This window comes from Trichosurus vulpecula, chromosome 6 (assembly GCF_011100635.1).
Source record: "Trichosurus vulpecula isolate mTriVul1 chromosome 6, mTriVul1.pri, whole genome shotgun sequence".
In the NCBI taxonomy this organism is placed as follows: domain Eukaryota; kingdom Metazoa; phylum Chordata; class Mammalia; order Diprotodontia; family Phalangeridae; genus Trichosurus; species Trichosurus vulpecula.
The window spans coordinates 271,931,189-271,944,785 of NC_050578.1; the positions used below are offsets into that span (position 1 = coordinate 271,931,189).

General features: G+C 52.2%; 1 protein-coding gene across 2 annotated transcripts in view; it reads right to left on the minus strand.

Moving 5' to 3' along the window:
- The window catches only part of RAB3IL1 (RAB3A interacting protein like 1), a 36,673-nt gene that overhangs the window by 16,563 nt on the left and 6,513 nt on the right, over positions 1 to 13,597 (minus strand). For both annotated transcript variants that reach the window (XM_036764753.1, XM_036764752.1), the window contains exon 2: positions 60 to 300. In XM_036764753.1, the coding sequence (XP_036620648.1) occupies positions 60 to 300 (241 nt within the window). The remainder of the gene's footprint in view (positions 1 to 59; positions 301 to 13,597) is intronic.

Below are 13,597 nucleotides of genomic sequence, written 5' to 3' on the forward strand. Positions count from 1 at the left end.
CATGATGGTGTGTCTGCACCTCCCAATGGGACCTGGCCCCCATCTAGGCTCCCTCATACCTTCTGAGCTTTTCGTAGTTCTTCCTTCAGGAACTCCGAGCCCTTCTCCCGAATCTCCACGGAGGAGCTGCGCAGCCGGGAGACGTCCAGGGGATTGGCCGGGTGGCCCTCCTCTCCTCGGCCACCCTCCCCACAGGGAGGCTCCAGCAGCTGGGAGTCCTTCCTTCCTCTGCAGGGGGACGAGCTTTTCCATGAGCTGGTCACAGGAGATGGTGGCCCCCCTTCTTCTGCCTGGGGCTGGCTGCAGGATAAACACAGGAGTCAGCAAGAAGTCAGTGTGCCCAGGGAGGGGCAGCCCATCAGCCTTTGCTGGAAGAACCAGGTAGAAAGCATGCCACCCTGGGAAATCACAAGCCCTGGAGTGGCCCCCACCACTAACTCCTGAGGACCTTGGCCAAGTCCCTTTTCCTCTCCAGGGCCTAATTTCCTCCCTCGTAAAATGAGAGGGTAGGAAGATGATCTCTACAAGCCTAAAGCTTAGTTCCAGAAGGTCCTGGTCTCTGGAAATCCACGCCCCTCCACACTGGCCTTGCCAAAGCCTGCTCTCTGCCTTAAAAGCCCCGACTGATGCCCTTTTCTCTAGAAGCCACTAGCCATGGACTACACTGAGAAATGGTTTGTTCTCAAGTAGCCAGGGTTTAAAGCCCACCAGGTCCAACCTCCTTCCTTTCACAGCTGAGGAAACTGAGGCTCGGAGAATTAAAGTGATCTGCCTGAGGTTACACAGTGAATTCTTGGGATTTGAAACCAGGTCTCCTGGCTCCCAGCTCATTACACAGCTGTGCTCACACTCCCCAGGGGGCTTCCTGGCCCACAGGCACCTTTTCCTTCTCTGGGGGCATGGGGTGAGAGGAAAAGACAGCAAAGATTCATGCCTCCTAGTGGGATTTGATTCACCACCCTTCCAGCAGACCTTGCCTCCTCCTTCATCCCCTCTTCTCTCCTCCTGCTGACTTGGGGATGAGGAGGAAGTGGGGAGGGGGAGGTCAGGCCCAGCAGTCTGGGGAAACCTGGCCTTTTTGTGCCGAGGCAGCACCAGACTTGCTCACTCAGCGAAACCAGAGAAGCTCCGGGGCTCGTGAGCCAGCAGGCTTCCGCACATTCTCCAGCTGGGCTGGATGGAACGAGAGAGCACGCAGGGCCTTAGGGGGGCGGGGGGCGGGGAGGAGACTCCAGGGGCCCAGCTCTTGTTGCTGCTGATAAGGGTCAGGGTGGGGGAGGCCAGAATCCTCCCCCCACCAGAGGGGGCTGCCAAGGGCTGCACCAACCCTTCCCCCACAAGTATTATCTGCCCGGTCCTATTGGCTGCCACTCCCTGTGGATTCCTGGGGGGAAGAGGGGGCACACTCAGCTACGCCAGCCCAGGGAGCCTACAAGGAAAGGGGCTGTTTCTGGGGAACACTGGGGACACAAGCTGGAGAGCTTCAATCGTCGGGCCTATCCTGCTGTCCACACCCTCCTCAGAACCTTTCCTTGGAGCACAGAGAGGCCAGAGTGGGATGCTGGAAAAAGCAGGAGTGAGGGGGAGATGGGGGCTTTAGACCCGCAGACTGGTGTGTGACCTTGGGCGAGTCCCTTTCCCACTGTTTCCTTTTCTGTAAAATGAGAAGGTTGTAGTGAAATGATAAGTAAAGCTAAAGAGAGGGAGACAGAGATAGAGAGGAGAGAGAAGGGAGGGAGGGAGAGAGGGAGGAAGAGAGAGAAGGGGAGGGAGATGGAGGAAGAGAGGGAGAGGGAGAGAAGAGAGGGAGAAAGAGGAGGAGGAGGAAAAGGAGGAGGTAGAGGGAGGGGAACGAGGGAGAGGGAAAGAGAGAGAGTTGGACCAAAGGTCTTCTAAGGTCCTTCCAGCTCGGTCATTTCCAAGCGAAGTAATTGCACAGGAATTCGGGTGGATGGACCAAAGCTGGCCAGCTGGGCGAGAGATGGGCCCCATCAGCTAATGTATGAGCTCAGTCCAGGGGACCCCTGAATCCCAAACCGACCAAAACTGGTCTGAGAGGCTGAGCTGCCACTTGCTTTAACATCCTAACCAGGAGAGGGCATCAAGTCTCTCGAGTTTCAGAAAAGGGAAGGAACTAGTTGAGGCTCTCATAGCTAATTAAATTAAACAGATAATTAAACAGCAGAGCTAGGTCCTTGGGTTCTAGACTCAGAGTCCTTCCTCCTCTCCACATTGCCCACAAGGAGCTGTATATCTCCTGCAGGGAGGACCTGGGGCTTGGTGAGGCTGACCAGGAGTGCCCTAAGGATGAAGGTCCAGCCAGTCTGTGCTGGACAGAACTTTGGAATCCCATGATCAGCCGGCTGCCCCAGAAGCCCAGAGCTGGAAGGGACCTCAGTGACCACCTACTGCAGCCCTCATTCACAGACAAAGACACTGAGGCTCCCAGAGGGTAAGAGACTTGCTCGGTGGTAAGCATCAAAGGCAGGCTTTGAACCCAGGTCTTCTGACTTCAGGGCTAGCAGTCTTTCCCCTGTACCACCTACCAGGTTTTGTGGGTGACTGTTTCCCTTGTGAATAAGCTTTAGAAAAAGTGCTCTTGACACCTGGCACTTAAGGGGACCTGGGAAGAAGGGAAACGAGTAAAAAATACAATTGGGCAAAAGCCATTTGGAGTTACAGAAAAAAGGGAAGGCAGTTGGTGTAACCATAGGTTTGGAGCTGGATGAGGCACGCTCTTCTCTCGCTCTCTTTTTATTTTTTTTTCCTGGACAAATTTGCTAGGAAAACTGAAGAGCAGCATGACAGAAATCAGGGTTAGAGCAACATCTTATGCCACATGCCACAGCAGACTCCAAATGGATGGGGGCTCTGAATGTGAATCTCATGCCCTAGCAAATTTAGAAGACAGCGGGTACTTTTCACAGCAATGGAGAGGGGATGAATTCTTAACCAAAGAAGGATTAGAGGAAATTCCAAAAGATAAACAAGACAATTTTGGTTACATGAAAATGAAAAGTTCGGAATGAACAAAATTAATACAACTCAAGTAGAAAGGGAAGAGGCAAATTGGGGGAAAAAATGTATTGAACATCTCTGATACGCAGGATATAACTAGGACAACCAACAGAAACATATAAGACCAAAAGCTATTCTCCAATAGCTAAGTGGTCAAGGGATATGAACTATTAACAACCACATGAAAGAATGCTCTGAACCACTACTAATTAGAGAAATACAAATCAAAACAACCCCTACACTCAGCAAATTGGCAAATATAGCAAAAGTTAGAAATAGTCCATGTTGAGGCATACTAGTACATAGTTGGTGAAGCTTTAAGTTGGTTCATTCTAGAAAGCAACTTGGAATTATGCAAAGGAAGTGGCTGAAATGTCCATACTGTTAGACTCAAGAGATTTCACTACTAGGCATATACCCCAAGGAGGTCACTGACAAAAAAGTGGATCCCACATACACCTAAAATATTTATAGCCATGCTTTCTGTAGGAGTAAATAAAGATGAACTCTATCAATTGGGGAATGGCTAAACAAGCGCTAGAACACAGAGAGGCGTATGGAATATTATGGTCCTGTAAGAAACAAGAAATACGATGAGCACAGAGAAGCACGAGAAGACTTGGACCAACTGATTCAAAATAAAGGAAGAGGCAGGAAAATGACATAGTTGGGGAATGGCTAAACAAGCTGTAGAACACAGAGGGGCATATGGAATATTATGGTCCTGTAAGAAACAAGAAATACGATGAGCACAGGGAAGCACGAGAAGACTTGGACCAACTGATTCAAAATGAAGGAAGAAGCAGGAAAATGACGTACTGGGGGCATGTCTAAACAAGCTGTAGAACACAGAGAGGCGTGTGGAATATTATGGTCCTGTAAGAAACAAGAAATACGATGAGCACAGAGAAGCATGAGAAGACTTGGACCAACTGATTCAAAATGAAGGAAGAAGCAGGAAAATGACATACATGGGGAATGGCTAAACAAGCTGTAGAACATGGAGAGGCATATGGAATATTATGGTCCTGTAAGAAACAAGAAATATGATGAGCACAGAGAAGCACGAGAAGACTTGGACCAACTGATTCAAAATGAAGGAAGAAGCAGGAAAATGACATACATGGGGAATGGCTAAACAAGCTGTAGAACACGGAGAGGCATATGGAATATTATGGTCCTGTAAGAAACAAGAAATATGATGAGCACAGAGAAGCACGAGAAGACTTGGACCAACTGATTCAAAATGAAGGAAGAAGCAGGAAAATGACGTACTGGGGGCATGTCTAAACAAGCTGTAGAACACAGAGAGGCGTGTGGAATATTATGGTCCTGTAAGAAACAAGAAATACGATGAGCACAGAGAAGCACGAGAAGACTTGGACCAACTGATTCAAAATGAAGGAAGAAGTAGGAAAATGACATACATGATGACAAAAGCAATATAAATGGGAGGGAATCAACAAAACAATGGAAATTGAATGTTGCAAACTTATAATCAACATCTTTAACCCCAGGAGAGACTGGAAAAAGTACCTGCCCATGATTCTTTGCAGAGAGAGGAGACTATGAGGGCAGAACATCGCGTATAATGCCAGGCTTTTTCAACATATTGACTAAGTTTCCTGAATTATTTTCTGCTCCCCGGTGCCCTCGGGACCTTTGGCCCTTTCTATCTGCCCTGAAAATAAGCTTTCCTCTACTGGGGGTCTTCCCCCAATTAGAGAGAGAGCTCTTCAAGAACAAGGGACTATTTCATTATCCCATTCATACAGGGCTTGCCACATAGTAAGTGCTTGGTACATAGTTTTCATTCATTCGTTCATTAATTCATTAATTTCTTGCTTTTCATTCTTTGTTATAAGAGATGGCTCTCTGGGGGGAGACTGAGGGGAATACACTGGGAAATAGAGGTGACGTAAAAACAAAAATTACTATTTTTTTTTAAAAGTAGATAGCAAGCCCTGAAGAGGGACTTGGCAAAGGTCACAGAGGTAGAAAAATGGCGGGTGGGATTCAGACCCTGGACCCAATCACAACTTGAGCTGTCTTTCCACATGGGCACAACCATCTCTGAATCCAGGGGAGCCAAGCAGGCTGGGGGACAGGGAGGGAGGGAAGGCCAACAGGATGTGTGGGCACATTAGAGAAAGGAAGGGGAGGAAGAAGTCTCTGACATCCACAGGTCCTGGATTCCAGCCTTGCCTCAGCTGGTTTCCATCTGTGTGATCTTGGCCAAGTCCCACCCCTCAGTTTTCTCCAGGGGCAGCATGGAGTAGTGCGTGGATAGAGTTTTGGACTTGGAGACAGGAAGGCCCAGGCTCATCCCCCGCCTCAGATACTTACTGGCTATGTGACCATGGACAAGTCATCGGCCCTCACGGGGTCTCAGTTTCCTCACCTGTAAAATGAAAGGGCTGGCCCAGATGTATTCCAAGGTCTTTCTAACTGGAAATTCTATGCCCTGAGTGTCTGACACCTTCTTCTTGCATCACCCCCATAGCACAGGGAGGGTGACGGGGACCCTAATGACACAAGTCTGCAGCCAAATCTCTGCCCATCAGCCTGGAGCCCCTGGTGGCTTACTCCCCCAAGGTGGGAGGACGGGTGCCGAGGTTTTCCTATCGCAGCCCAGGGCTGCATGAAGGGCTCCCGGGTCTGGGCAAAGAGAGCAGGGCCTCCCTCCCAGCCTCTCCTGCTCCCACCCTGACTCTTGCTCAGCCTTTCCTTTGCCCAGACCAATCCCAAGGCTGCTTGGCTCGAGCTCTCCGGTCTCTCTCCCAGCCCTTTTACAATATTCCCAGTTGCAATCACCCTCATTCTGGCCCTGGATCCCTCCTGCCTGGGCTACTGTAATGGCCTCCTCTTCCCTGATTCTCAGCCTCCAGCCTCTTCCCGTGTAATTGAACCATCACACATAGGTATTGAGCCACCTTCCTGATGCCCTGTGCTTTGGGCTTTAAGGTTTACAGAGCTTTCCTCCAAAATCCTATGAGGTGGGCGATGGAATAAAGAGGAAGAAATGGAGTCCAAGAAAGACTGCCCAAACTTGGCCAGGGGTCCAGAGCTAGGGCTCTAGGTGCGGTTCCCACCAGAGGTATGCTTTATGTCTGTATGGGTGTATGTGTCTGTCTGTATGGCGTGGGGGGTGGAGGTGGGAGGGAGGGACAGAGGGCAGCAGTTCCATCTGGACTTCCATGTTGAAACCTCATCTTTCCTGAATCTAAGTCAAATGCTATTTCCATTGTCTTGCCCATGCCTTACTCCCAAGCTTTCAGGGGCTCCCCATTGCCTACTGAATCAAATGTAAACTTCTGACCTTGGCATTCAAGGCCCCTCACCTTCCCAGTCCAGCCCATCTCACACCACTACCCTCCTCCCTGGTTTCTCCTATATCCTTGCAGGCCTTCGCTTACACTGTTCCCCCTGCCAGGAATGGATTCTAACTTCCTCCTGCCGAAGGCCACCCCCCCCCCCATACTTTGGCTCTGGTGGTACCTTCTCAGCTTCCCCTGGGTGAAGGGGTACCCCGAGGTCTTGTTTGGTCCTCTCCTTTCCCCCCAAACAATCTATGATCAGATGCATACATTTGTAAGCAGGTATCCTGCCCCAAGAGAAGGTGGACTCTGCAGACTGGGACCTTCCCTTCCTCTCTTCTCCAATTTCCCACCTCTGCACCTTTTCCCTCATGATTCCCCTTGCCCTGAATGTCCTTCCTCACATCTACCTCCTGGAGTCCCTGGATTCCCTCAAGACTCAGCTCGGGCTCCACCTTCTACAGGATCCCCAGTGGTCCATGCCCTCTCTTCCAAAATCAGTGGGTATTTAGGGCATCTATTATTTATTTGGGCACATGTTGGTCTTCCCCATCAGACTAAGCTCCCTGTGGGCAGGGGCTGTCTCACTTTTGTCTCTGTATCCCGGCACAGTGACAGGCACACAACAGGCACTCAAACAATGCTCCTGACTTCTATCCCAGCCCAAGGTCTTGAATTCACAAGAACAAGGGAATAAGCTTCTCATTGGTACCCTGTATTTCCTCCTCTTTGGCCCCTTCCAGTCGGATGTCTATGGGCATCGTGCACCAAGTGCTCAAGCTATAGCATCTCACAACAAGCCCGGGACTCAGGCATCATCACCCCCAATTTCACAGATGAGGAAACTGAGGCCCAGAGAGGTTCAGCGGCTTGCCTAGAGAAAATAAGCATCAGAGTCAGGATCTGAGGTCGGGTCCTCCTGGCTCCAAAACTAGGCTCTCTCCACTGAGCCATACTGCTACCCAGAAGGGGGTGGCTCAGAGAAATCGCCAACTCAGACTCAAGAGGAAAGGGAGGGAAGGAACAGGCCAACCCCACTCAGGAGGAATGAAGCATGTGATTAGGGAGGGAGGAAATGGAGAAGCGGGTGGGGGCAGGGGAGAGAGGGAGTCATCCCACCGGAATATGCGGCGTCAGCAGAGGATTTCCGGAAGGAGGGAAGCAAGGACGGCTGCTTTGGGCAGCATATTCTGGGGGGTGCCGGGGTAAAGGAAGGGCCAAGCCCAGCAGCCTCCTCTGGGGCAGGACCAGCAACCCCACACCCAAGCAGCCTTCCTGGTGTCTGACTGGCCCCAAGCTGGAGGTCCCCCACGGCAGTGGGAAAAGAGTCCCGGCCAGCTACTCCTCCTGCGTCTGCGTCTGCCCCTCCCCACCCCCCTTCCATGGACCACAGATTCTTTCCCTGGAAGATGAGGCTAAGAAAACCAGACACGGACAGTTCAGGGATGTTGTAGGGGCCAAGGAGAGGAGCCAGGGAAAGGAGTGGGATCTAGCCCTGCTGAAGCCCCTGGCCGGGAAAAGGGGGCCGACTCCTCCCCAAAAAGGGCAAAGTGGGTGGCCCAGAGAGCCACACTAATGAGTGTCCAAGATGGGGGCTTTATTCTGGGGATCTGGGGATGTTGTTCAGTTGGGAGGGGGGAGGAAGGGCAGATTAAGAAAAAAACTAAAGAAATGAAGCTTTTAGCAACAGGACAGCCCTGGAAAGTGTCAGGGGCCAAAGCCCTTCCAAGTCACTGCCGGGCCCCTCAAAGACAGAGGGAAAGGACATATGCTGATCCCAGTCCCACAGCTGGTTAGTTAGTGACAGAGAGGGGATGGGAGACCCCGGGCCAAGGGGGAACAGCCAACATGAACAAGCAAAGCAGCCACAGCACACCTAGCTCCCCTCCCCAAGTCCTCTGCTCTCTGGGCTCCTCTCTGTAGGAGCCAGGGCCTGGTCAGGTCAGAGGCTGGCCTGTTCATTCATTCATTCCTGAGAGGCCCAGCCAGCCCAAGATCACTCAGCCCCACCGCCCCCCCCTTCTCCCCTCCCCACAACAGAGGCGGGCTTTGAATTCTCAGCGGCTGAGGGGGCATCAGCCTTCCCACATCAGTGGCCTTCAAAGGTCAGGGTGTCGTGTGGCACTGGCGGATAAGAGCAGGAGAAGAAGGAGCTGAACACCTCATGTGGCAGCCCTGGGTTTCTCTGCTCCACTGCCCCAGATGCATCCCTAACCCTTGCCCCCACCCCCTGCTGCCTCCCAAATGTCTGGGGTGGGATGGGGGGAGGGAGAGGTGGAGACCAATCAGGTCAAATTCATCTCCATACCCAGACAAAGTCCACCTCCAACTAAGTCTCAGAACACCAATGCCACCCAGACCAGGGGCAGGCACTTAGTAAGAATTCAACAAGCACCTTGCCCATGGACAGAATGCCAGATCGAAAATTGGAAGGGCCTTGGAGACCCCTCCTCTGTTTGACAAATGAGGAGGGTGAGCAACCTTCCTAGGGGTCCCACAGGTAGTGAGTAGAAAAGCCAGGGTTCCAAGCCAGGTTCAGCTGTCCCACGCTCGGTAAGCCAGTAAGGAGGGGTTACAAAGGCGGGGCTCAGCCTCCAGGGTCTTCTTTATCTGAACTCACCCACTCCAAAAAAAGCCAAATGCTCAGTAAGCTAAAGCAACAGTCAGACTGGGTCGGTGTAAGGGACACTCGCTCCGGAGACAGAGGGCCTTAACCCCATCCTCCCCACCCGGCCCCCACACCCCAGGTCTGATTTTCCTCCATTTCCTATAAAATTTTGGAGTTAAGATTCCTTTCCAGATCAAAATCCATAAGATCCATAGACCTAGCACAGTGTCTGGCACATAGTAGGCACTTTGATCGTTGCTTGATAATTGACTGACCAACCGATGGCAGGAATCACTGCATCTCTGACAGGGGGTCCCACAGAGGCAGCCAGCTGCATTGCTGGACAGTACTGATGGCTAAAAGTTCTTCCTGATCCGGAGCCCACTCTGCTGCTCTGACTTCCACCCTTTGGACTGAGCTCAGGCCCCTGGGACCACACAGAATAATGTTACTCCAAGCACCCGTGTCTGCCCTGCCCAGCCCACCACCTGGGCCCCAGACTCTCTCACTGTCCCCGGGCTTGGAGAGGGAGCTGGGAAGGGCCAGTTCAACCAGGGGGCCAGTCATTCAGGGTGAGCCAGATGTTGGGAGGGGCCACCCCACCCCGCCCTGGCCTTGGTCAGCGTCTTGGGGCCAGTGGGGGCAGGGGGGGAGGACAAGAATCCAGCCAGGCCTTAAGAGAGCCCCAGGCAGTTTATTCAGGAAAGGGCCTTGTTGGTTCACTTCCTCAGGAAATGTGCCTGGGCCAGGGAAAAGTGTGATCCTGCAACTCTGCCCCCACCCAAGCCCTCCCCATCCCACTTTGTAAAGAACTCCAAAGCATTGGGTTCTGCTTGTCCGTGTTGTTAAAAAAAACTCAAGAAAGCCAAACAGAAGGTCCCCAGGTCCTGACCCACCAAACAGAGGTTAGGAATCATCCTCTGGGTTCGTCTCCTAGCCACAAGCCTGTCCAGGGTCTCAGTGTGGGCCTACCCAGAGCAAGCCTTGGGAAAGCCTATCCTGAGGGCCCAGTGCCCAGGAATGTGCCTCGCTGGCCTGAGGTCACCTCGGCCCCCTGGCCTGGAGTTGCTGCCCTCACCAGGCCCTTGCTAAAGCTATGTGATAAGCCAACTCGGTCCTGTCCTAGTGTCATAGACTGGCAGCCCTAGGCATGGGCCATGGGACAGCGGGCAGCACACCAGACTGCTGGGAAGGGAAAGGCTATAGGAGGAGGGCTGGCCTCCAGACTGGAGCCTGGGAAGACCTGAGTTCAAATCCCACTAGCTCTGTGGACTCTGGCTTGGTCACTCCCCTTCTCTGGCCTCAGTTCCCCCGCTGTAAAGCAAGATTAGACTACCGATGGCCTCTGGAGTCCCTTTCAGCTCCAGATCTATGAATCTTCTTTCAATCATATCCACTGCCAGGCCTGCCCATCCCCCTCTCCTCTGGGAGGGAGAAGAGTAATCCAAGATCCTGCAGGAGGAGAAAGGGACTAGAGAGGGACCCAGGCCCGTGTCCACAGAAGACAGTGCCCATGAAGGAGACACTTGAACACAGAGCTCTGTGGTGTGAGAGAAAGAGCAGGGATGGGAATCAAAAGACCCATCTCCAAACATACAACATGCTCTTCCCAGCCTCAGTTTCCTCATCCGTACAATGGCCTCTAAGGTCCAGCTCTAAATCTTGTGCCTGCAAACCCCCACTTGGGAGCTCTAAGAGGACAGGAGGCCGTCTCAAGGCCTTTGTGTGTCTCCTGCCAGCCCATCCCTGCCTACGTCCATCAGCTGCACAGAGCCAGCTGTCTGCAAGGCTGCCCTGAGGAGGGTGATGTGATGGGACTGATTCCCCTTCGATCTCTGCCCTTCCTGCCCGCCAACATCGCTTAGTGCCTGAGCACCCATCACGCAGGGATCGATGGTCCTTCTGATGGTGGGGGAGTGAGTGAGCCAGCACCCTCCACTCACCAGCCTCCCACCCCCCGCAGCTGGTGTCCCCCTTCTTATTCTGGGAATGAGCTCCCATGGCTGCCGGGAAGGGCTCCCCCAAGTGAACCCCCCCTTTCTGGCCATCGCCCCTCCAGCCAGAATGTGGGCCCTGAGAAGGTCAAGGACAGTCTCACTTTTTCATAGGTCGATGCTCAGTATGTAGTCAGTACTTAAAGAAATGGGTTTTTTTTTCATTCATTCCTTTTCATTTGTTCACTTCTCATGTACCAGGCGACCCCTCTCAAGTGGGAGGACCTGGATTCAAATTCTGGCTTCATTACCTCGGACAATTCACTTTCTGAGTCTCACTTTTTTCATTTATGAAAAACCAGGGAATTGGCCTAAGTCTCTGGCAGCTCTGAGCCTTGTGCCCCCTCGAGGGCAAGAGGAACCTCATCTCTGTTGGCCACTGATGGGCACCTAGCACAAGGCCTAGGCTCAGCTTCCTCACCTGTGAAATGGGGTTAGAAACACTGGCATCCCCTCCCTCCCAGAGCCGTCATGAGAAGAGTGCTTCGTGAGGCACTGGAGAAGTGGGAGCGTTGTTATGACTGCTCACTCCTGCAGCAGCCTCTCTCTGGGCAAGCCTGCACCACGGCCTTTGTGGATCATCCGTCTAGGGTCCCTGTCGGAACAGCTCCCTCCCTGAGCCCACCCGTCCCTTCCCTCCACTCCCCCACCTCTGGAGCCCAGAGCTCCAAGGAGCCGAATTAGAGCCTACGACACAGGGCACAGAATCAGCCTTAAAATCAAAGTGGGGAGGAGGGCCAGGAAGGCACCCACTCGGGGGGCAGAGGCAGCCACTAGCAGCTTCCCATTTGAAGTAATTCTTCTGCCTTATTTGTGTAGCTACAGGACTACAGCTGCTCACTCTAAAACTGATGCCCTTGAAGCAAAGTCCCAGTTACCCAGTCCTAGTTACGGCCCTGCTCAGGTTCCATGTGTCAAGCTGTCCAGTAGGATGACTTGCAAGGTAACACTTCCAAACATCTCCCTGAAGTCCTCTAGCAGAGACACAGCTGAACTTGGGGTCTGAAAAACTGGGGTGATCACACTTATAGGTTCTCTGACCCTGGCCAAGTCACAAGACCTCTCCTGAGTCTCAGTATGTTCACCTGCAAAATGGGAATAGAAGTTTGCACTCCCTGCAGGCATTGTAATGAGGAGGATGCTTTGTCATCTGTGAAGGGCTGTAGAAACGTAAGCTATCCTTATCGGTGGGCATCTCCGTCCAAGGTGGGGTTCTGCCTGTAAGTACTGAGGGGGCTGGGGGGATGGAAATCAGAGCCCAGAGAAGGCATGATATCTCCCGGTCCAAAAGGGATGGATGTCTGCAGCTTAATAAACTGCCCAGCCTCAGGAAACCACAGGCACGGAGAGCAGACAGCCTGAAAATCCAAGTCTGGCCCTTACTAATGGATTTGCCTGGTAGACACAGCTCCCTTCCCCCACAGTACTGCCTGACAGACACTCGGCTCCCATAGGCTCCTGAGGAAAAAAACCACACACAGCCTCAGTGTCACTGAATCACAGAAAGTCAGAGCCAGGAGGGACCGACATCTGAGCATGGAACACACAGACCGTCAGAGCTGAAGGGCCCTTAGAACTTGGAATGTCAAAGCCGGGAGGGTCCTTGGAACACAGAATGTCAGGGCTAGGAAGGTCCTTAGAACACAGACCATCAAACCTGGGGTGGATTTTTCAGGTCATTTAACCTGCCTCTCTCATTTATACAGGAGAAAACAGGCGGGGACCAGAGAGCAGACAGGATTTGTCGCATCTCAGAGGCGGGAGGCAGTAGAGCCCAGATCCACCGAGTTTTCCCGTGCCCTGATCCTGGCATTCTACCTGCTCCTGGGAGATCCCATCGCGGCCCAAGGTGATGGGAAAATACGGATCATCTTTGACCTTCATACCAATCATGTGAGTTGGGGTTAGAGTAGAGACCTTGTCCTCACATACAGCAGGCACTTAATAAATGCTTGTTGACTCGAACTGAATTGAACCCTCCCCATGGACTGGATGTGGACACTGAGGCATAAAGGGGCTTTGCCTAGGGCCGTGCAGTTAGACAATAACAAAGACAGTCTTGGGCCTGAATGTCCTGACTTCAGGTCTTCTGTTCTTCCATTCAGAATCAATTCAATTCAGCAAACATTAAGCACCTACGCTATGCTATGCATCATGGGTATAAAACGAGTCTCTGCCTTCAAGAAGCACATGCTCTAAAGCAAGCTTGTTGGGCACCTACTATGCGCCTAGCACTGAGCCAGATGTACGGGGAGAGCTCATTCAACAACAAACATCTATCAAGCGCCTACCAAGCACTGTGTCAGCTTATGACTAATCTGTGGGTGATAAAATAGGAATCACAGAATGTCGGAGGGGAAGAGATCTCTCGGAGGATCTCCGGGACATCCCACCTCCAAAGCAGGAGTCCCCTTTGCACATCTCTGGCTTGGCTTCTCCATGATAGTGCACAAGGTCCTTGAAGAGAGGGGGCTGTCTGCTTCCATGTTTGCACTGCCAAAGCTTACTCAGCCCAGTATCTGCGCACCTACTAAGTGCTTAATAAATGCTTTTTTAAAAAACTCATCCCTTTGTTCTACTCTCTTGTTCTTTCCCCTATTAGGGTAGCAGGCTCCTCGATTTAGAGCAGACCTCAGATGCGAGCATTTTACAGATGAGGA